We start from the raw sequence: 22,333 nt of genomic DNA on the forward strand, positions 1-22,333 counted from the left end.
ATGCACTTTTCTAGAAGGCTAGCAAACAGCCATTTTCACTTTATTTTTTATTTTTTTAAAGATTTTATTTATTTATTTGACAGACCGAAATCACAAGTAGGCAGAGAGGCAGGCAGAGAGAGAGAGAGAGAGAGAGAGGGAAGCAGGCTTCCCGCGGAGCAGAGAGCCCGATGCGGGGCTCGATCCCAGGACCCCGAGATCATGACCCGAGCCGAAGGCAGCGGCTTAACCCACTGAGCCACCCAGGCGCCCTCGATTTTCACTTTAAAGAGTTTTATTGCTACCCTCCCAGGGTAAGAAAATTGGTTAAGGTGCTGCTTTTTCTTCTTGATTTGTAAGCAAATTCACTAGAATCTGGTGTGAATTGTTTGTAACAGGCAGCACAATTGTTTTGTTTTTCTTCCATTTGGCTTTTTTAGTCATGTTTCTATTTTATTTACTGAATTAAGGTTATATACCCACAGTATACCTGACTATACCCTTAGTAATAGACATTCAAAATCTAGAGCCATTTGGGGCTCCGGGCTGGCTTGGTCGTTAAGCATCTTCCTTCAGCTCAGGTCAGGATCCCAGAACCCTGGGTTCAAGCCCTACATTCGGCGAGAAGCCTGTTTCTCCCTCTCCCACTCCCCCTGCTCGTGTTGCCTCTCTCGCTGTATCTCTCTCCGTCAAATAAATAAAATTTAGAGCCATAGGGTTGTGATTTAACAGTGGTAGAATCCTTAGAGGAAGCTGAGTCCAATACCCCAATCCGCTCTTCAACCCCTGTCACACTGCCTTTCCTATGGAAAAAATAAAAAGCATTTCTCATTCACCTCACTTGGGCTAGTTCTCTCTGCAAACCGCAACATATTTGCAGAACCAGTCCTTCAGAGCAGTTTTAAAATAAAGGGTAAGTTGATACTTATTGTGTGCTAAATCTAGATGGCCTGCGGAGGTTTAAAACCAAGCCTTCCTTGCATCCACCCTCCAGCCCGGGTTATGAACCCTGGAGCAGACTTGGATTTACTCCATCCTCCGCCTTCCAAACGAAGGTGGGGGTGCATGTTCCTACAGCGGGGGTGCAATGTTCCTACAGGTGCGTTCAGTTCTGAACACACTGTTTGTAATTTTGAAAGACTTCCCTGTTGTGTTACGGTTAGGTGGCCTGTTCCAGAAATAGAACTGAAGTGTATATATTTTTAATGGTCCAAAGACAAATTATCCAACTAAATTGGCAAATTGTGTAATTGCAATATATATAAAACTTAAAAAAAACCCTCATAAATTAAAATAGTTCATTGAAACTGAAGTCTTGGAGACAATGCAATTTCTTGAGATGTAAAGTTATCCTGAGTGTGTCGGCAGTTTTGGTAAGCTACTTTGGCCTTTCACTGCAGATTTTGTACACGTGAGCGTTGACCTTATTAAACATCCACGTGCCTCATTTTGTGTTCTTTTAGCAACACTGAGAACCTATTGTCTTTGTGATAAAAGGGGAAATGAGCTGCTCGGGTTTGGGGGCTGGTCACTCACAAATGACCTTATCTGGAGCAAAGGGCTCCAGAAATTTCTCTTTGGGGGGGAAACCCCATTGCAGTGCTATTTGGATCCAAATTTCTAAGAAAGACAAGGAGGAAGTGGTGAACTTGGAAGATAGGGCCTGAGTTCCGGTGCTTAGTTATTGAGTAATGAGGACCACAGGGCGGCTGGACTCCAGAAGAAGGTGCGCGTTGTTTGGTTCTAGGGCTGGAGTTGCGCAAAGACCGGCCTCACCTCGCTAGGGTTTTTTTTTTTTTTTTTTTAATTTTTTTCAATTTGTTTATTTTCAGAAAAACAGTATTCATTATTTTTCCACCACACCCAGTGCTCCATGCAATCCGTGCCCTCTATAATATCCACCACCCGGTACCCCAACCTCCCACACCCCCGCCACTTCAAACCCCTCAGATTGTTTCTCAGAGTCCATAGTCTCTTATGATTCACCTCCCCTTCCAATTTCCCCCGACTCCCTTCTCCTCTCTATCTCCCTATGTCCTCCATGATATTTGTTATGCTCCACAAATTTAATTACGACCCTGAGACCCTGCGCAGACCCGCTCAGTACTTGGTTAGGAGGAGGGGGCTGGCAAACCCAGCCCAGCCCTCCCGGGGCACTTCAACTTGTAAATCCCCCGACCTCAAGCAACAGGCCTTTGGAGAAGGCTAAAACCACCGTCAACCTTGAAAGGTGGAAATTCCCAGTGGGAATTTATGTAAATTTGGCCGGCTACCGAAAAAGAGGTAGATCTTGATTTGGGTATTTTGGGCTTCAGAAAGAAAGCCCCAGTACAGAAGGAAGCCAGTGCGCCCGTGGTCACTGCTCGCTCAGTGCATGGTTGTGTCTTTACTGGAAATCGCGGCCCTCCTGCTTCCCACCCTCCTGATCCCCTCGGAAGCCAGGTTCTGACCCCGCTGAATTCTAGATGGGCCGGCGAAGGGAGCACACCCGCCGGGGTCACCGCCGCGGAGGGTCTCCCCCAGTGCAGCGTAACTCCAGGGGCTTACAAGGCCTCGCAGGTCAACCCTGTTCCCCTGCCCCCCAGAGTAGTTTTTTTCTTTGAACTTTATTTTATTTTACTTTTAAAGATTTTATTTATTTATTTGACAGAGACAATGAGAAAGGGAACACAAGCAGGGGGAGTGGGAGAGGGAGAAGCAGGCCTCCCGCCGAGCAAGGAGTCCCGTGCGAGTCTCCTTGCCCGCACTTAGGATCAAGACCCAAGCCAAAGGCAGAGACCCAACCACTGAGCGATCCAGGCGCCCCTCTTTGAACTTTATTTTTTCAGTGTTCCAAGATACATTGTTTATGCACCACGCCCAGTGCTCCACGCAATCTGCGCCCTCCTCAATACCCACCACCCGGCTCACCCAACCCCCTACCCCCCCAAACCCTCAGTTGGTTTTTGAGTCCGCAGTCTCTCATGGTTCGTCTCCCCCTCCGATTTCCTCCAACTCCCTTCTCCCAATGTCCTCCGTGTGATTTCTTAGTTTTGACCGCGTTCCCCACTGAGACCCCCAGCTTGCCCTCCCAGGCCAGGGATCCTCCAGCTAGCCCCCCACGGTTTCCTCTGTCCGGTTGCGTCCACCCTTGGGCCCGGGGGGACACGCAGTCACCAGCGGTGGAAAGGGTCAGGAGGGAGAGCGGCAGAGAGAGGGGTGGCCGTGACCCGCGGGGTATCCGCATCCTCCACGCGCAGCCATTGCCACGGGGATTTGGCTGGTCGCACGCTCTCTTCCCCGCGGTCAGGGGCTCCCCGCGGCAAGTCACCCCCCGCAGCGGGACAAGCCGGGAGAGGCCAGGCCCCGGCGGCGGGGCGCTGGGACTGGACCGCGGCAGTCTCCCGCGCCCCGGCTCGGCGTTTGGCAGCCGGCCCCGAGTCGGAGCCCGGTCCCGGCCTCACGCGGTTCTCTGTCTTGACTCCGCAGATGCCGGCACCGTGACATTGGCTAGGAGTGGGGGAGGAGGGCGCCCCTCAGGCTCTGGCCTGGAGCCTTCCATTTTCACCCAACGTCCTCACCTGAGCCCCTCGAGACACCAGCTTGGGGACTCTCAGGAGCAACCTGCGAGCCACAGTTGGCCCGAGCTCCGCGGGATCGGGGGACCCCGAGGACCGTCCCCTTCGGAAGCTCCCAGTTCAGAGGGTCACGGCCCCCGGCGGAGCCCCGGACCCCTCGGTGGACTCCGCCTCCTCGGCACCCAGCTGTCCTCCGTGCCTGCGCCCTGCTCCCCGCGTCTCCGCGGTCTTAAGCTCGGAGTGGAGGTGGCCTCGGAGCCCAGTCTCCCGGGGAGGTGGAAAAACGAGCTCGGCGGCTCCGGTGCCGAGAAATTCTGGCAGCCGCGGCCGGGAGGCCTGACGCCCAGGGCTGTGCTGGGCCCCGGGGGTTCGGCGGCTCCCCAGGCGGGGAGCAGGCTCAGCTCGCGGCGTCCCCCGACCCCCCCTTCGCCCTCATCCCCGGGACCGCCCAAGGGGAGGGCGGGGCCGCTCGCCGCCGGAGACACAGGCGCCCGGGTTCTCCGGTTACTGCTTCTAGTTCTCGGCGCGGGTGCCGCTCCGCTCCGGGGCAGGGCGGCCGGGTGCGCGGGCCCCGCGGCGCCGAGGACTCGGCTCGGAACTTTTGTCCGGCTCCGGGCGGGGGAACCGGGGCGCGCGCGCCTCTTCCAGTGCGGCGGCCCCGCCCTCCTCCCCGCCCGTCCCCGCCCGCGCCCGCCCGCCGCGCCCGGAAAGCCCCAGCGGCTCCTCCCACCCCCGAGGGGGGCTTTTTCCAGCCTCCAGTGACTTTAGTCTCCGAGCGCAGCCGCTCGGCGCTCGTTTCCGCCGGGCTGGAGCGCGCGGAGCCCCGCTCTTCTGCCGCCGCAGGGCACGAGGGGCGGTGACCCCGGCGCACGCCCCGCGCCCCAGTCTCCCGGCCCGCGCCCCGGCCGCCAGCATGGTGTTGCTGGCCGGGCCCGGGCCGGAGGGCGGCGGGGCGCGCCGCGTGTCCCCGCAGACGCCGTCCCCACCCCGGGACGCTCAGACCGGGGACGACCCTGCCGACTACGAGGAGTACGAGGACTTCTCGTGTCTGCCCGACACCCGCAGCATCGCCTCGGACGACTCCTTCTACCCTGTCGGAGGCGAGGAGGAATACGGCACCGCGAATGCGGAGAGCGTCCCAGAGGGCGTCCCGGAGGAGGCGACCCTCCTGCGCGCCGCCTGCGCCAACGACGTGGGGCTGCTGAGGGCGCTGGTGCGGCGGGGGCCGAGCGCCGAGGAGGTGCAGGAGACCGACCGCAACGGCCGGGTAAGTCGGCGTCCCCGCCGGCTTCGGATCCCCTCCGCCCTCCCCCCCGTTCCGCGTCGCCCTGGTCCGGGCTCTGTCCGGTCCCGCGGTGACTGTGCCGCTGCCCAGCGCGCGTCTTCGTCGCGGGCTGGGCGTGCGGCGCGTGCGGAGCCCTGGGCGGCCCTGCGTCTCCCGGGCTGGGGTCCCGGTCTGGGCAGGGGCGGGGGTGGGTGGTGCGGAGCGTGGCCCGAGGTCACAGCGCCGCGGGAGACGCCGCTGGTCTCGAGTCTTCGCCGGCCGCCTCCCTCTCGGTTCCCGCCCCCGGAGTCCTCCTGTCCTAGAATTCCCCCCGCCCCTACCCCCGGGGGCCCGCGCTCCGATCCGGGTTGGAAACCCCTCGGGTCTCTAACAGCGGGGCCCCCTCCGGCCGTTATCTTCCTTGCCCGCGGGGACGACGTCCGTCCTATCCGGAACCCCAGTTGCCTTCACCCCCGGTCCCGCCGCTCACGCTGCCTTTGCCCTTTCTCTTGCGCGCCCGGAACGCGGACGGGCTCCCCCGGGCCCCCGGCAGTCGGAGTTTCCTCCCGGACCGCCCGCCCACCCTCCCGCAGCCCCCAGATCGGCGGCGCCCCGAGGGCGTGGTCTCCGACCTCGCCGCCCGCGTGGTCAGTGCCCCGAGCCGCGGCCGGTGGGGTCCCGGAGCAGGGCCTGCGGGCGCGGTGGTGGGAGCGCAGACTCCCTCCCTGTAGGGCAGCGAGGATGGCGGGCGGTGGAGGGAGGCACGAGGGATCCGTTAGTCTATGTCAGGACTCAGCAGGAAACATTTGGAAAAGGGAAGAAAAAGTTGGCTTTCGAAGACTCGAGAATGCCTGGCTCGCAGAACAACCCACCAGACACTCGGGGCGGGGGGACACACCGCAGAGGGACCCCAGCGGCCGAGCGCCCGTCCGTCTGGGTGGACAGCGGCAGCTGCTCCCCGGAGTGTCGCCGTCTCCGGGTCCCGTGGGATCCGCCGCCCCAGCCCCGCACGAACGGGGAGTGCAGGTGCCTTTCGCTCCAGAACCCGTGGCTGACAGGACGTAGGTGGTTGAACTCGGGAACTCGGGGACCCTGTGCCTTTCGTTGATCTCCGAGCGGAGTGGTGTGTCTCGGTCTGCGCTTTGGGCTGGGCTTAGTCATGTTGGAGCCTGCCAGGATCGCTTTCTGCTTCCACACTTTGGCGGCTCCACTTGACACAGCATTTGACAGCAGGGAAGCGACTTGTGCTTGGTGTCGTGTGTCCCGGGGCTGGCCCGGAGGCCTGGTGGTGGTAGGGCCCCCCTCTGCGCAGCCTCTTCTTGCCTCTGCCCTCGCGGTGGGGGTGCTGCTGGGGCTGTTTCTGCGCTGTGCTTTGGCTTTTGCCAAGGTGAGTTTTCACATGCAGGTGTTGATAGAAAACCTCTCTGGCCCAAAGCAGGTAGTAAGGCCGGCTTTTAAGGAAACCCAGCAAAGATCAGGAAGAACAGGGTGAGGGGGTGGGGTCTCCGGGAGGCTGGGATGAGCAGAGGGGGAGCAGCTTGGAGGCTCCGCTGGGCCTGCTTTAATGATGTTTCCTTTGGGGGAAAAAATTAAAAGTTTGGGGACTGCTGCATTCTAGCCATCTGAGAATGATATGAACAGGTGGTGGCTAGGGGCGTTTCTGGGCTACTTTTGAAAGCTACTCCCTCAGTTTAGGGTCTGGGGAGGGCAGTGGAACTGGACAGAAGAACAGGTTCCAGCCTCTCTGCCTTGGTTTCCTACTTGAACCTCACAGGGTCTTGAGCATGAAACCCCCTCATGCACGTGACACTGACAGAGCCCTCGTTAACCATCCCCTCCTGTTTTCTCGGCAGCCTCCTCCGGGCTCTGAAGAAACACGTCCTCCAGGACTTTTCCCCTCTGCCAGGCAAAGCTCCTTTTCTCTCTGCCTTTCCCCCTTGGTTGCAGAGTCTCTTTGTTGCTCTGTGTAGGGTCTCATCCTCTCTGCTCCCCGCCAGATTATGCTGGAGAAATGGTACCTGGCTGGCAAAGGGAAGACTCCTGGGCTCTTGTGTCTTCCGACCAGAAGGAGCAAGTCCTGTGTTCTGTGCTTTAGTGGGGGCAGGGCGGAGGCCAGAGCTTCTCTTCTTCCAGTGGTTCCTAGATTCTGTTGGCCAAACAGCCTCCATCTTCCTATAAAAACTGCGAATAAAATGTTGTAAAGGGCCAGTGCGCGACCTGTGGCAAATGGGGCCAAGTGTCTTTGCGGACTTATTTCTTGCAGACCTGTTGTGTGCTAGGCAATGGTCAGGTACTGTAGGAGACTGGAGAGAAATCCAACAGTCCTTGCTTTTGAGAGTTGACCTTTTGTTTGAGGTGAGAACTCAGTAATAGTCTTCCAGGAAGACTGCCTGGTGCTTAGAACCCGAGGCAGGGCCCCAGAAGGCAGTCTGGAGAGATGCAGAGCAAGTGTCTTCCAATGCAGGGAGCTCTGACAATCCTGGGAGCCCAGCGAGGAAAGAGTTGGGGACTGTGGAGGGAGGACATTCTTGTCAGCCAGCCGAGACAACTAGGTGGTGGCAGACTGTGCTACAGAGAGGAAGGTTTGCGGGAGCCACAGCTGGAGAGCTCCAGCCGGGTCTGGTGGCAAGAGGCCGGCCCAGAGGAGCTGGCTAAGAAACAGGAGATTGGGAAGTACAACTGGTTTCCTCGTGACACTGTTCAACCTGGGGGCGGAAGTGTCCTCACTCACTGCCTTCAGGTCCTGTCTCAGGGACACCTTCTCATGGTGGGCTTTTGTCTTACCCCAGTCTAGCCTGCAGCACCTCCAGTGGGTAAAAACATTCTACTGGTTCCAGGGATTGAGAGTGGTCATTTGAGGGAGTAGCTCATTTGACCAAGATGTAGAGAAGATAATGCGGGGAAAGTGATCCATGTAGAGAGATCGGCAAGAGCAAAGGCCCTGAGGCATAAGCCCTTTGGGCCTGATTTATAAGCTTCTCACAATTAGAGATAGTCAAAAGTTTACAGAAAGCCTTAGCGAGAAGTCTGGTGGAGCAGAGGGGTACAGAGAAATCGGCAGGTGCAAAGGCCCTGAGGCATAAGCCCTTTGGGCCTGATTTATAAGCTTCTTACAATTAGGGATAGTCACAACTTTACAGAAAGCCTTAAAAAGAAGTCTGGTGGAGCAGAGGGTACTTGCTCCATCAACAGAAAGTGCAGCTCACAGGCCCTGCCCACAGCAAGCTTCCTATGAGAAAAATGTCTCTAAAGGCTTTGAAAGGATTTCTGGGTACATTTGTTGAACTAATCGTCTCCGGTCAGTTGAGAAGACAGTTCTGCCTGAGCTGACAGATGTTTCATCTGATTTGAGTAACTAAGGCTCCGATGTGTCTTGTTTAAGAAAATGTGTTCTTTCCTGGCCCTTGAGATGGGTGGGATCTTGGATGTGGCTCAGCATCCAGTTTTCTTCTAAAATATTTATTGCTCTAAGAGGATTGCATGATTTAATATGCAACATGTAAATATTTGTCAGACACTTCTCTCCAGTAACATTCAAAGTGTGCTCTGGCTGTCATTTAGATTTACGGTCGTTTTGTTCCTTCTGACTTGGGGACCGTGAAAGCTGCCATGATTCTTTTTCTTAATTCTTCCCTTCCTGTTATTATCTCCCGAGATTCACCTCGATGGCCGTGACAGCTCTGGAGACAGGACTGAAACCAAAAGGACGCATTTGTGCTGCTTGCACTGTTGTAGAAAGGCAGTTCGAATGTCAGACAGCTCTTGAACCAAACTAGGTCCAATTACACTAAATTTAAAATATCGCCCTCCTTTCTTGATGTCGTTCTTCTCGTGGGTGGTTAAGTTCCAGGGGCTCTCCAGAGGCCCCGCCCCCGCAGGTGCTCTCTAGGCTCAGCCCAAGCCCACGCCACACACCCAGCTTGGGCGTGTCTCTCTTTACTTGTGGGGGGTGGCGCTTTATGTTTTATAGATTTGTAGCAGTGACCACGACCTTTATCCTGACACACACAAGAAAAAAAAAATTGGTGTTTGGTTTTTGTTTTGGTTTTTTCGAATGCCCCAGGAGGACTGATAAACTTTGGAATCCCCTTTCTCTACAAGGAGAAATCAGGTTGTTGGGAATCCACACCCAGCCAGCACTTTGCCTTCCCCAGGCCTCGGGCTTCGTGCACTGTGTGTGCTTAGAATGGGGCTAGAAGTGATGATCGAAAGTGAATTCTGGTCTCAGTAGATCTGAGGGCCATCAAGCCTGGAGCTTGTGGGCTGGGAGCTTGACTCTGCTACTTGGGGATGAGTGTTAGTGTGTTATTTCTGATGTGTGGGGGAGTGGCGAGGAAGGGAGAATGAGCGGGTTAGACGGGAGCCTGGGGGGGGCGGGAGCGGAGAAGGCGGTCAACGGAAGCCCAAGCTGACAGGCCGGGTGGCAGATGTCTGTCTGCTTCTTCCTCCCCGTGGACCATGGGTGGGGCATGGGGGGCGGTGGGCGTAGGGGCATCCCTCTGGGCCCAGCAGCGGTAGAGAGGCCCATGCATTTTTTTTTTTTTTAAGGACTTAATTTTTAAAAAATATTTTATTTATTTATTTGACAGAGTAGGCACACAAGTAGGCAGAGAGGCAGGTAGGCATAGAGAAAGGGGGGGGAAGCAGGCTCCCCGCTGAGCAGAGAGCCCGATGCGGGGCTTGATCCCAGGACCCTGAGATCATGACCTGAGCCGAAGGCAGAGGCTTAACCCACTGAGCCACCCAGGTGCCCTAAAGGTCTTAATTTTTTAAGGACAGGTTGAGATTCACAGCGAAGTGGAGATCCTGGCTGGGCGGTCATTTGGCTGGAGTCGGCTGCCGGTGGCAGGACCGGGAAGGTCTTGTCTAGGGCTGACTCTGCCCCGATGGCTTCTCTTCCTCCAGCAGGCTGGCCTGGGCTTGTTCTCCAGGGAAGGGTACGGGTTTCAAGAGGTTCGTGGTCACTTCTGCTGACCAAAGTCACAAGGCCAAGCTCTGATATGCCCTCTTAAGGGGGAGTTTGCTTTTGTTCGTAAAAGGATATTATTCACCAAAAATGCTGAGCACTTACTTGTTTATTTTCAATTTAGTTTTATGAAGGAACATTTCAGGTGGGTGCCCGAGTAGAGGGTACCGAAAGCCTTTGCGTCCTGACCATCCAGCATCAGGAAGCCACCTGCTCCCGAAGGTCTGTTTTCATTTTCTCCAGAAAGGGTTTTTTTTTTTTTTTTTTTAAGATTTTATTTATTCATTTGACAGACAGAGATCACAAGTAGGCAGAGAGGCAGGCAGAGAGAGCGAGAGGAGGAAGCAGGATCCCTGCAGAGCAGAGAGCCCGATGCGGGACTCGATCCCAGGACTCTGGGATCATGACCTGAGTCAAAGGCAGAGGCTCAACCCACTGAGCCACCCAGGTGCTCCTGGAAAGGGTTTTTTTAATGCCGCTTTTTGTGTTTTTGTGGATGAAGATTTCAGAAATTTAGGAAGACCATTGCCATAGGATTTTAAAGATTTATTTATTTTAGAGGGATAGAGAGAGAGAGAGAGAGAGAGAACATGGAAGGGAGGGACAGAGGGAGAGAGAGCACCCTTAAGCAGACGACCCCCTTGAACGGGGAGCCTGACCTGACCTGAGAAGTGGAAACAGACCAAGAGTTAGATGCCCAACTGACTGAGCCACCAGGTGCTCCCACTGTCAGGGGATTTTATTTTATTTTATTTTTAAAAAGATTTTATTTATTTATTTGACAGCGGTCACAAGAAGGCAGAGGCAGGCAGAGAGAGAGAGAGAAGGAGGCAGGCTCCCCACCTAGCAGAGAGCCCAATGCGGGGCTGGATCCCAGGACCCTGAGATCATGACCTGAGCCGAAGGCAGAGGCTTTAACCCACTGAGCCACCCAGGCGCCTGGTCTCCCACGTTTTTGTAGTAGAACAAAGTGAGGCTCAGAGGAGAGGGAATCTAGGGCGTCGGGAGAGCCGGGTGCTGCAGGGACCCCTGGGCAGCCCCTGCTGCTCCTTTGAACCCTGCTGGGCTTCTCCAAGGGGCTTCTGAGCTTTCTGCCCTCCCCCCTCCCATCTGTGCTTGAGAAATGGGGGAGTGGTTGGGTGATTTTAAGCATCTGATTTCTTTTCTATCCTGTGCTTGTTGTAAAGGAAAACTGAGGGAGAAGTGTTATAGAAATCAGGGTCTATGAACTCTTGGAATATCATTTATTCATCTGACATTTGTATCAATTTAATAGGCAAAGTATTCAAAGCGATTCTGCGTGGCAGCTTGGGCTACATGTGGCTGTGACCTAGGGAACGCTCCTCTAAGTGCTATTTAACTAATAGTAAATCACTAAATTAAGGCTTATAGGATAATGCAGATTTTCTCTTCTTCCAATGTCCATTATGGTAACGTCTGTATTTCTAGGGAAGTGTCCTATTTTTTTTTCCAAGTTTTAAAGGTCACGAGTCTGAAGTTTCTGTAGAGTTCTCTTTTTAATATTTGTTGTCAACTGTCTTATATCCCGTTTTTCTATATTTTTGAGTTTGTGCTGTTTCTCTTTGGTGACAAATGCGGAAAATACCTATCCAGTCAGTCCTATCGGAGAGTTGACTTTTGCTGTGGATCCGCTTCTTTACTCTGTCGTCAATTTCTGCTTTTTTGAAAAATTATTTCTTACCTTGGGTTTATTCTACCTATAATTTTTCTCTTGAAGTATCAGTTTTGCCTTTCCCCCAGGTTTGGTACACAGTGTTTTCTTATTGTTCTGTTCTAATTTACCTTAGGATTTCTTTTCTCCCTTTTTTTTTTTTGATCTAGAAATTATTTAGAATTACATGTAACATTTTAAAAAATGTATATTTTGAGCTTTATTATATAAATTTTTAAAACCTGATTCAGAGCTTATGGTCTCTCTGATACTTCTTTGAACTTTCTTGAGATTGGCCTTCTAGCCCATTATTGGGTCAGTAATTCTGAATTACAACCATGTGATATTCTGTGATTTCTCCAAGCGAGTCAAACAGTTCCCATACGTAAGATAAAATGTAATTCCTTTTAATTAAAAGAAATAAGAAGGTTGTAGTTAAGTTCTTAAAATATGTGATCAAAGAAAATATGTTTGGGCACCTGGGCGGCTCAGTGGGTTAAGCCACTGCCTTCGGCTCAGGTCATGATCCCAGGGTCCTGGGTTCAAGCCCCACATAGGGCTCTCTGCTCCACAGGGAGCCTGCTTCCTCCTTCTTCTCTCTCTGCCTGCCTCTCTGCCTGCTTGTGATCTCTGTCAAATAAATAATAAAAAAAAAATGTTTCATTCAAGATGATTGGGAAGTACTTTTTTTAGACAGCTTACTCGAATGCCAGTATAGGTGTGGTGTGTGTGTGTGTGCATGTACGCATGTGTGTGTGTGTTCTCAGGAGGTCAGATTTTAAGATGAAGTAGGCTGGTAAGAGTCCTTGATGTCATTCAGTGTGTGTGTACATAAAAGAGACTGTTTTCAAGCAGTGTTCTTACGTTTGAAAGACCGTTGAAGGTGAATTTTACTTATTTCTACCGAGTCAGAGAGAGGAGATGAAGGTAGATGTGAAATCCCCAGTGATAGTCAGCTTGGCGGCCAGGTTGGATTGGAGCCGTGGGATTGAGAGCCATTTCCAAGTAACAGAAACAGATGTATGCTTCCCAAGGCGTATTTATGTCGGCTCTGAATAAGTTCAGTCCAAAGTAGGCAAAGCGATGGGATATGGAGTCAGGTATTTCTCTCCGGCTTCTGCTTCTGGGATTTAACTAACTCTTGGACTAGATACCACACCTGCTGAGCGAGGGCCATTCCAGCTGAGAGAGGCAGGGGCAGGAGGTGGGGAGGGGGCAGGAGCCGTGTTTTGGGGGGCTGCCTAGGACAGGCCGATGAGTGAATTTACCGTAGTCCATTTTCTGAGACAAAGGAAGGTGCGTGAAGTTGGTTTATACATAAGGAAGTGGGGGGAATTAGGCCGAGTGAAAAAAGTCCATCTCAAAAGAGTCAACGCTGGATGAGTCCATTGGTGTAACCTTCTTGGACTAAGGCAGTTGTAGCAACGAAGAACAGCTTATAGGTTGCTGGGGTACGGTTTCAGGGAGAGGAGGAGGGGGTGCCCCTCTAACAGGGTATCAAGAGGGGTCCTGTGGTGATGGCCAGCCCTGCATCCGGACTGCGGTGGTCAACACGACATGTCTACACGACAGAGGACCCCTCGGCCCACCTACCACCCAGCAGCTCTGGACGGCAGCAATGCTGTTTCGTGGTGGCGCACTTGCCCTGTAATCATGTAAGATGTTGACACTGGGGGGGGAAAGCCAGAATGGAAAGCTTCCTGTAGGTCTGTGGCTATTCCAAAATCACAAGTGTGAAATGAAGGAAGGCAACTCTTAGAGATGGTTAAGATGGAAATACTTTGTTTGTTTTACCACCATAAAAAATTGGAAAATTAAATGAAGGCATGCGTTACCTTTTACCTGTAGCCTTACCACCATGAACAGATCGACTCTTAGAAACGAAAGCAGGATCAGACCTGGCTCATAGGTTGGGAATGGCACCTGCTGGGAATATGACATGCTCGAACACTGTCATCACAGGACAGCTTTTCCCAGGTTCGGGATCCCAGGCCCTACCCAAGACCTAATGGACCGCAGTCTGCACTTTTCACAGCTCTCAGGTGATTGGCACATACCCTTGTTTGAAGAGCTCTGGAACTTTTCTTAGAAAACAAGTTTGGTGGCCCCAGATGGCAGGCTTAGGCTGGTCACGTGATCCTGGACAAGTCACATGATCTTTTGCTCCTGGATGTCCTCTACATCCCCAATCTATAAAATGCCCAGAGGCTCTGGGCCGAGTACATCAGTAACTTCTGTATTCAGCGTGCCACATTGTGGGTGCTCTGTAAGTGGAACTATTGTTTCCGTGACGAATTAATCTCAAGATAGTTTCGAGTCCTGCTGTTTGAATTTTAAGCAAGGGATAAGGGAGAAGCAAGAGAACGGTGTGTCTACTTGGTGATGACTTTTTTAAAAGATTTTATTTATTTATTTGACAGACAGAGATCACAAGTAGGCAGAGAGGCAGGCAGAGAGAGAGAGGGAAGCAGGTTCTCTGCAAAGCGGAGAGCCTGAAGCAGGGCTCGATCCCAGGACCCTGGGATCACGACCTGAGCCGAAGGCAGAGGCTTAACCCACTGAGCCACCCAGGCGCCCCTGCTTGGTGAGGACTCTTGTGGTCACAATTTGTTGAGTGTTTATATTCAACGAAAGTGGCATTTTTGTCATGGGTGCAGATGATAGGGGTGGATGCCACCACATCCCGGTGCATCCTGGGAGCACTTTGGTGGAGCCCGTGTCTCCATCCCCGGGGAGGGGTGGGGGGACGGATCGGAGCTCTGAGGCCGGGTGGAGCGTGGGCAGGACCTCGACTCAGGAGCCACGAGGAGGGAGAGCAGTTCGAGGAAGGGAAAGATGGTGCAGACACCAGGCGTCAGGATCAACCTTTTTCTTTCTTCAGTGTTTTCCTCGAGTCCAAGTTCACGCAGAGAGTGCTGGAGTCAAAGCCCCGGCCTGACCTGGGACGTCCCCCGGACTAACGCTGCCGTGATGTTCTGTCAACAAGCCCCGGTCGGTCGGGTCGCGGATTCCGGACTTTCCTTACCTTTCTACTTGTGCTGGACCTTGTGGAGCCCGGTGTGCCCCAGGGCCTGGCCCTGCCCCCTCCTGTCGGGAGGGTCAGTCTGTGCGGCTTCCAGACGCCGGGCGTGGAGCCTACTTAAAAAACAAAATAATGAATGGAAGCAGAAGGGACTGCAGTCATGTGCTGAAGACAGCGGCCGTGACTCAGCTCCTGGGTCGGATGGTCCGCCGACGGAGTTCAGCCTTTTCTCTTTGTTCTTGGATCATGGGTGGGTTTCCAGGAAATGAAAGCCAGTTACTGCCGCTCCAGGCTACCCTGGACGCCGCTGGGGAGACATGGAAGCCCGGTTAGAGCTGCAGAGTCCTGCTGTCGCTGGGGGGTGCGTCTCCCCGCGGACTGTTGTGCTTCACTGGCCGAGGTCGCATCTGCTGCAGAAAGGGACATCGGAGGCACGGAGGAGTAGGGGAAGGAGCAGCTCTGATGCATCTGGTCACCTGCGCGTCCTCCTTTGTCAAAGGGTGGGCTGGCACAGGCCACGTCTGAGGTCTCCAGGCTCATCCTCCATGCAGCGTGCGTGATGGGTGGAGAGGCCGCTGTCCGCAGACACCTAATGGCCCTAGAGGGTTATCAGCTCCCTCTGTTCTGCCCAGGTTTTCCCACGGTGGCACTGAAAATCCTGCATCCTGGGAAACCCCTGGGCCCCTGGCAGACTGAGATGGTCGCTCTCCCTACCTGGGAAGAATGCACTCGTGGATTGGGGCCACTTACCAGGTGTCGCGGAAGAGGAGCCGAGAAGTCTGCTGGACCACAGATTTCCTTCTTCGGCAGTACCCGGAATTCTTCCTTTGGAGGAAAGCTGTGGTTTTAATTTATATTTTGGGGGCGGCGGGGATTGCCACTGGGAAGGCAACATGTGCCTAAATTTAGTCACCTAGACTTGCTTTGTTTTAAACAAGCTCTGTGCCCAGCGTGGGGCTTGAACCCGTGACCCCCGTTGCATGCTCCACTGCCTGAGCCAGCCAGGTGCCCCTAGACTGGGTTATTTTTTAAATTTTTTATTCTTTTTTAAGTCATACCAGAGATCTGTCACCCAGATGGGACACATGGCAGGTGTGTCTTCTTTTTTTTTTGTTTTTAAAGATTTTATTTATTTATCAGAGAGAGAGGGGGAGAGAGCGAGCACAGGCAGACAGAGAGGCAGGCAGAGGCAGAGGGAGAAGCAGGCTCCCTGCGGAGCAAGGAGCCCGATGTGGGACTCCATCCCAGGACGCTGGGATCATGACCTGAGCCGAAGGCAGCTGCTTAAACAACTGAGCCACCCAGGCGTCCCGGCAGGTGTGTCTACTTGAGGGTACTTTTGGGAGGCAGGGGAGCTCCTGGGCCTCGGGGAGGTCCTGGAGAGGAGGGTTGAATCTCCATGGCCTTGTGTGAAAAGGAATAAATACATTTCTCTAAAAAATTCAGTTACTTAAAATGCGCTGTGAACTCCCTGGTGAATTTGAAATTTTCTTTGGTGTAAACATTTAAATCCATTGGTTTTAGAATGAGGTACAAGTGTATTGAGTTATTAAAAAAAAAAAAAAAGCAAACCCCTATCTTCTTTGTTAAAAGCAATATCTTACAGTGATTCTGCTAATAATTTTATCAGTTCCCCAAATACTTAGGATGCTGCTAACGTATTTTGAAAGGTTCCCTAATGTTACTTCAGTGCAAGGGCCCTTTGAATCTAACTCAAAAATTCACGGCAACCGTTTGTTTGCATCTCACAGTTTCCATCAACCTATTTGCAAATGGCTTGATTTGGACACAGGAGTTTTAGCAAATGCATAGAGACGATTTCCTTATCAGTAACGTGCTTACTTTAGAAAAAAGTCTCCAGAGAAATGGAAAAAGCTCATTTTTCAAAGAAATGGCTATACCCCAATGTTTGCTGTTAAAACATGCTGGACTCCTATTTGAACTCCTGTGACGGAACACCGTGGACCGTGTGACCTCCACACACCAGCATCCCCTGCTCGCGGTGCTGGAGGCTGGAAGTCCAAGATGAGGCACCGGTGGGATGGGCGCCCGGTGGGCTCCTGCTTCCTGGCTCTGCTGGCTCAGGGCGGGCGGTCTTCTCACTTGTTCTCACGTGGGAGAAGGGGCAGGCGCTCTCTGGCATGAATTTTATGGGGACACTCATCAAGGGGCTCCACCCTCCTGATCTAATCACACCCCGAAGATTTCCTAATACATGAAATCCCTGAAGAATTTAAAAAAATGCATTTAAAATATTTTTTCCCCTTGCAGGAGAGCTTGGTTATTTGTGTAATATGTGGCTACAGCCGCACCTGCCTGGCTTCCACTCCAAAAAAGCCTGGGATGTTCTCCTGGAGAACGGATGGGTTCACATCTAGATGATCTCCATCTCTGAAAGGATAGGATTCTGAAATTTGGTGATTGAAAAAAAAAATGTTTACATGAGTAAAAATTAAATAATGATGTTGTCCCAGAATGTCCAGGAATAGAAAAAAAATTTTTTAAATGAAAGCTAATTGAAGCCTTGAAAGTTGTAAGTGATGGGAAATCCCCCAAATGCGGACTAAAAGGAAGTCATCTGAAGGGGAGAGTGAGGAAAAGAGAACATTCTAGCAACAGCTGCATCGATACGTAGCTCACGCATTATGCAATTCTCTCCCTTAGAGCTGACAGTTTGGTGGTTTTGGGGATGTTCACAGATGTATGCAGACGTCACCTGGGAGAGAAAGCTTGTACCCGCCGAGCTGTGACCGTCTGCCCAACCCACCCTTCCAGCCCTAGGCAACCACTCATCTCCTTTAACCGCTTACAGTATTTATAACATGTTCTTGAAAGAAGAACTAGATCCTTGTCACTTTGTGACTGCATCTCTTGACCTTTTGCCCCATAACGGAGTACAACATTCATTTCACCACAGGAAGTGCCCCGTGCAAGATGTGCGAGACGGGTGACAGGTGCAGGCTCTACCTTTAAGTGTCTTGCCGTCAATTTCCTATGACTTACAATGTATGGTAGGAGTTCAGGTTTTCACACAAGTGTGCCAAGTCCTGCATATGGCCCATTTCACACGGAGCATCAAGCCCAACTGACCCCTTGGTCATCCCTCCTTGGTCTTGCTGACCTGTCACCGAGGTCTGCAAAGTGTGGCCGCAGCCCAGCAGCGTCAGTGGCATCTGGGGACTCACTCCACACTGCCTGAATCTGAAATTCTGGGGGCGGGGTCGCCCTGTGTTCCACCACCCGCCAGGGGACCCCGACTCACTCCTGAGAACCGCTGTGGTTGGCGCGGACCTCTCTGGTCAGTTTCGGTTCCTCCGGGACGGGTCCCTCTCCTGCCGCAGCGTGTCTCGGGCTCTACTTTGGAGAGAAGAGGGAGTTGGCTTTTGTCAAGCGTGTCCGGCCCCGTACCCCTTTCTTGCTCCTGCCTCAGGGATAGCTGTGAGGCTGGTTGGGTGTCCCTCCCCCGAGCCCCCTCCGGCTCTTGCCCTTTGCTGCCGGCGTGGCCTCTCCCGTCTTACCCTCTCTGCTGCTCTTTCTCTCCTGTGACGGCATATTTGGAACCCTCCTCATCAACAAGGGGATAAAATCCCAAAGCAAACAAGTCCCAGACTCACTTGCCAGTGGGTTGGGTCTGACAGTGTCCTGGAGCCCTGTTTCCCAAGGCCGGAGGCATGTAGGGCGGACAGTTTTGTAGCCGGCTCCCAGGGCCCTGCCAAGGCTGTGGGGGCTGTTCTGCCCGCCCCCGTGCCCCCCCCCCCACTCCCACCTTTGGCTTTGCAGCTCTCCCTCCGGCTCTGTTTTCCGTTTTTGTGAAAACATCCATTCCGAGGGCCGCTCCCATCCCCTGGAGCTCGTATTTCTTTACCCCCAGCCACCCACAGAAACTGCCCCGCCCTCCCCAGCATTTTGGGCTCTGTTGTCCGAGTTGGGAAATGACCTCGCTCGGGAGGAAGGTGGGGATGGCAGGCCTGGGCCAGGTGCAGGGCGGCGCACAGCTCTGCTGGGGTTCAGAGCCCCCATATTGCCATCTGCTGCACGAGTCTGACAGTGGCCTGACCTTGGGAACCCCCAGATGCCTTGAGCCCCCAAGAAGTGCTCTGCAGCGGGCATCATTCACACTGAGGCCACCTCCTTGGACCCCATGGATCTCTTTTAAAGATTTTATTTATTAGACAGACAGAGATCACAAGCAGGCAGAGAGGCAGGCAGAGAGAGAGGGGGAAGCTGGCTCCCTGCTGAGCAGAGAGCCCAATGCAGGGCTCGGTCCCAGGACCCTGAGATCATGACTGGAGCCGAAGGCAGAGGCTTTAACCCACTGAGCCATCCAGGCGCCCCGACCCCATGGGTTTCTTGTCCAGTGCTCACTTCCTGGTCTCACGTGGACTTATACTGATTTCCTTTTTGTTTTGGCCCATTTCTTGAGCTTCTTTCCATGGGTTTGTCTCTCTACTCCCTGGGGTGGTGATTTTTATGCATTAACTGGATGAGGCCATAGCACCAAGTTACTTAATCGCACACCAGTCTCTGTGAACCGTGAAGGTACTTCGTGGATGTGGTTACCAGCTGCAGTGACTCAACGTTGAGGGGATGACCACCGTGAATGTGGGTGGGCTGAGTTCAACCAGTTGAAGGCCTTCAAAACGAAAACTTGACCCTTTTCCTGGAGCGGGAGGAATTCTGCCTCAAGACAAGCATCAGCTCCTGCCTGAGTTTCCAGCTTCCCAGCTCCCATGCTTGTATGACGGGCTCCTTAAAATACATCTCTGTGTGTCTGTATCCCCTGCTGGTTCTCTCTGGAGAGCCCTGACTCACACATCGCCTTAGGAATACTGCCGCCCGGGAGAGCCCCCTCCAGGCTTGTTCTGCTGACGCCAGCTCTCAGCCCTGGACAGCTCTCCCAAGAGTCGCACTTGCATTGAGATCATCTGCAGGATGTTCCTGTGCCAGCCCTCGCCCAGCATCTCGTTGACATGTCTGAAACACAGTGCGTCACCGCCCTCCAGCTTTTGGCATTGTTGCTGCTTCCTCCGGGGCTGCTTTCGTGGGTGGGCACCCTGTGCAGTACCCAGGGCCTCGTGCTTCCGAAGGCCCCCTGTTGGGTGTCAGGCTTTGCTGTGGCTGTCTGGAAAGTCTTAATGATTCGGACCCAGGGCCCAGGATTTTCATTTTGCACACAGGCTGCGAATTCCGGAGCCGGCTCTGGATGTCGCCATGGGGCTAGGTGCCCCTGGTTGTAACCCTGCAGGCAGCCTCCCCCATCTCCTGCATCTAGTCCCTTTCTAAACAATGGACAGTCCCGTGCTGGTCTCCCACTTTCCTTTGGGGTCATACTGCTGTATTCCGGGGCTTTGCGACATCCCGCAGAGACAGATGCTGGACTTCCTCTCTGGTCCCCCCACGTCCCCCTCGGCTCCCTACCCCTGCGGCCTCTTGCCACTTTCCACTCTGTCCTGCCACCGCGTCCCAATTTGTGTCCATACATGTGGCTTTTCCTATAGTAGCAGCATTTCCGAAGCTCTCCCTTCAAGTTCTCCTACTAGAAGCCTCCAAATGCCTGATTTTCTCCTATTTCCCGTTGCGTCAGTAAGGTGACCGAACGGGGGTGACTTGCCGTCCCTCCCAGCCCTGGCAGATCCTTATTGTCCCTGGGCGCTCCGCCTTCTGCTCCCTTTACCGCAGGGCGGTCGCAGGTGGCCCCTTTGCTGGGATCTTCCTTCTGTGCCTCCTCCCGGGGCGGCTTCTGTCTGGGTTCTCAGCACGGTTTGCAGCTCGTTTGTAGAACGGTTTTCTCTCTCGGCGTGCTGGGCTCCGTGAGGGGGAGTGTCAGTGCCCGTGTCTTCCAGTGTATGTCCTCTTCAGCCCAGCAGAGGTTGGCGCCCATAGTAGGTGGTTTGTATCTGCTTCTTGAATAAGACTGGGGAACCGTGTCTAGCTGTCCGTTCTATACCTTGATTCTGAAATGCGTACAACTACAGTTTTCGGTCATACGCTCCAGTTTTTAATCAGCTTGGAGGCGATTTTTGTGGATGGTTTAAGATAAGGATCCGATGTCATTTTTTCGCGTGTGGATATCCAGTTTTCTCGGTATCATTTAACGAAGAGACTGTCTTTTCCCCTTTGTGTGTGTTGTTGGTGCCCTTGTTGAAAATCAGTCGACTCACCACGCTTGAATTTTTTTTTTTTTGGCTCTGTTCTCTCTCTTGATCTGGGCGTCTGTTTTTGTGCTGAAACATACTGTTTGCATTACTATTGCTTTGTAATATCATTTGAAATCAGGGAGTGGATGCCTTCAGTGTTGTCTTCTTTCTCAGGGCTGCTTCTGGGGTCTTTTGTGGTTCTATACAAAATTGAGAATTTTTTTTTTCTGTTTCTGTTAAAAATGCTGTTGGAATAGGAATTGCGCTGAATCTGGATATTGCTTTGGGTAAGTGAGAATGTTTTAATGACATGAATCCATGAATACAGGTATCTTTCTGTTTCTTTATAGTTTCTTTCATCCGTGTTTTATAGTTCTCAACATACAGACCTTTCACTTCCTTGGTTAAATTTATTCTGATGCATTTTATTCTTTCTGATGCTATCGTAAGTGCGATTGTTTTCTTGATTAGGCTGAAGAAGTGTGACTCATCTTTGCACGTTGATTTTGTATCTGGCAACCTTACCAAACTCATTTATTAGTTCTAACCATTTTTTATGGTTTAGAGCTTTCTATGTATAGGATTATGTCATCTGCAGAAATCATCATCTTTTTCTTTCTTATTTGGATGCATTTTATTTCTTTTTCTAGTCTGATTGCTCTTGCTACTATTTCCAGGACTGTGCCAAGTAGAAACGGTGAGAGTGGGCATCCTTGTCTGGTTCCTGACCTTAGAGGAAAGCTTCCAGTTTTCCCCCTTCGATGAGGATGTTACCTATGGGCTTTTCACAAATGGTCTCAAGTATGTCGGGGCTTCTCCGCCTCCCCCAAGGCCAACAGACTTGGCCTTACTGACAGCTGGGCCCAAGTAGTACTTTGTTGGGGGGATTGTCTGGTGCCCTACCTGATGCTGAGTGGTGTCCCTGCCCTACCAGTAGGAAACTTCTCCTCCCCTCTGTAGTTGTGACAACCGGAAATGTCCCCAGACATTGACAAATGTTCTTTCAGGGAACAGAGTCACTCCCCAGCGGACGATCTCTGAGATAGAGAGTAAGGTGAGTATGCAGGTGCCTTACTGTACATGGAGAAGTTCCTGAGGTCGTGCAGGAATCTATAGTATTTGGCACACCTGGTTGCTCTCTTCTGCCTCTTACTCACCAAACGTCTTGTCCAGTGTTTTTAAACTTCACACGGCTTCATTGGAAAATCGTGTTTCCCGGCTCCTGCGAGCTGCTCCTTGTCCATCAAACGAAGGGAGCCCGTCACTGCCGCCCTCAGCCCTGTAAACACTTCTTCGTTTCTCCGCCGGAGTGTCTGCGGTTGTGCGACACCTGCCGTTTCCTCTCGGAAAATACTCATAATAGAACAAGTTGTGCTCTTAAAACTGTGATATGAGGAGACGAGCGGCAAGAGGCATGACGCATCCACTCAAATTTCACAGAGTTTGCCTTTCGTGATGATCTGTCCGGGGCTGGTAGGAGGTCTGGAGGCGGCCGCCACATGCTCGTGGAAGCTTCATTGATGATGAAGCTTCCGAGGAGCCCGAGATGACCCATTTCATGCCTGGCGAGACTTTGTGATGTGCATTCTGTCAAGTAAATTGCGCGTTTGGTTTTGATTTCAGGGGGTTTTTATTAACTAATGACACTTGGAGCAAACACTGGGCTGCAGTTCTTCCTTTAAAAAAAGAAAACTATAAAGACTATTTGCATGAAATAGGCTTCTTGAGATTGGTTC

General features: G+C 52.7%; 1 protein-coding gene across 1 annotated transcript in view; it reads left to right on the top strand.

The window, feature by feature from the left end:
* The first annotated feature begins 4,434 nt into the window (after positions 1-4,434).
* ANKRD33B (ankyrin repeat domain 33B) overlaps positions 4,435-22,333 on the top strand; it is a 71,394-nt gene continuing 53,495 nt past the window's right edge. The window contains exon 1 of the mRNA XM_059173661.1: positions 4,435-4,803. Within this exon, the coding sequence (XP_059029644.1) occupies positions 4,450-4,803 (354 nt within the window). The 5' untranslated portion in view covers positions 4,435-4,449. The remainder of the gene's footprint in view (positions 4,804-22,333) is intronic.

The sequence above is a fragment of the Mustela lutreola genome, chromosome 5 (assembly GCF_030435805.1).
Source record: "Mustela lutreola isolate mMusLut2 chromosome 5, mMusLut2.pri, whole genome shotgun sequence".
NCBI lineage: Eukaryota > Metazoa > Chordata > Mammalia > Carnivora > Mustelidae > Mustela > Mustela lutreola.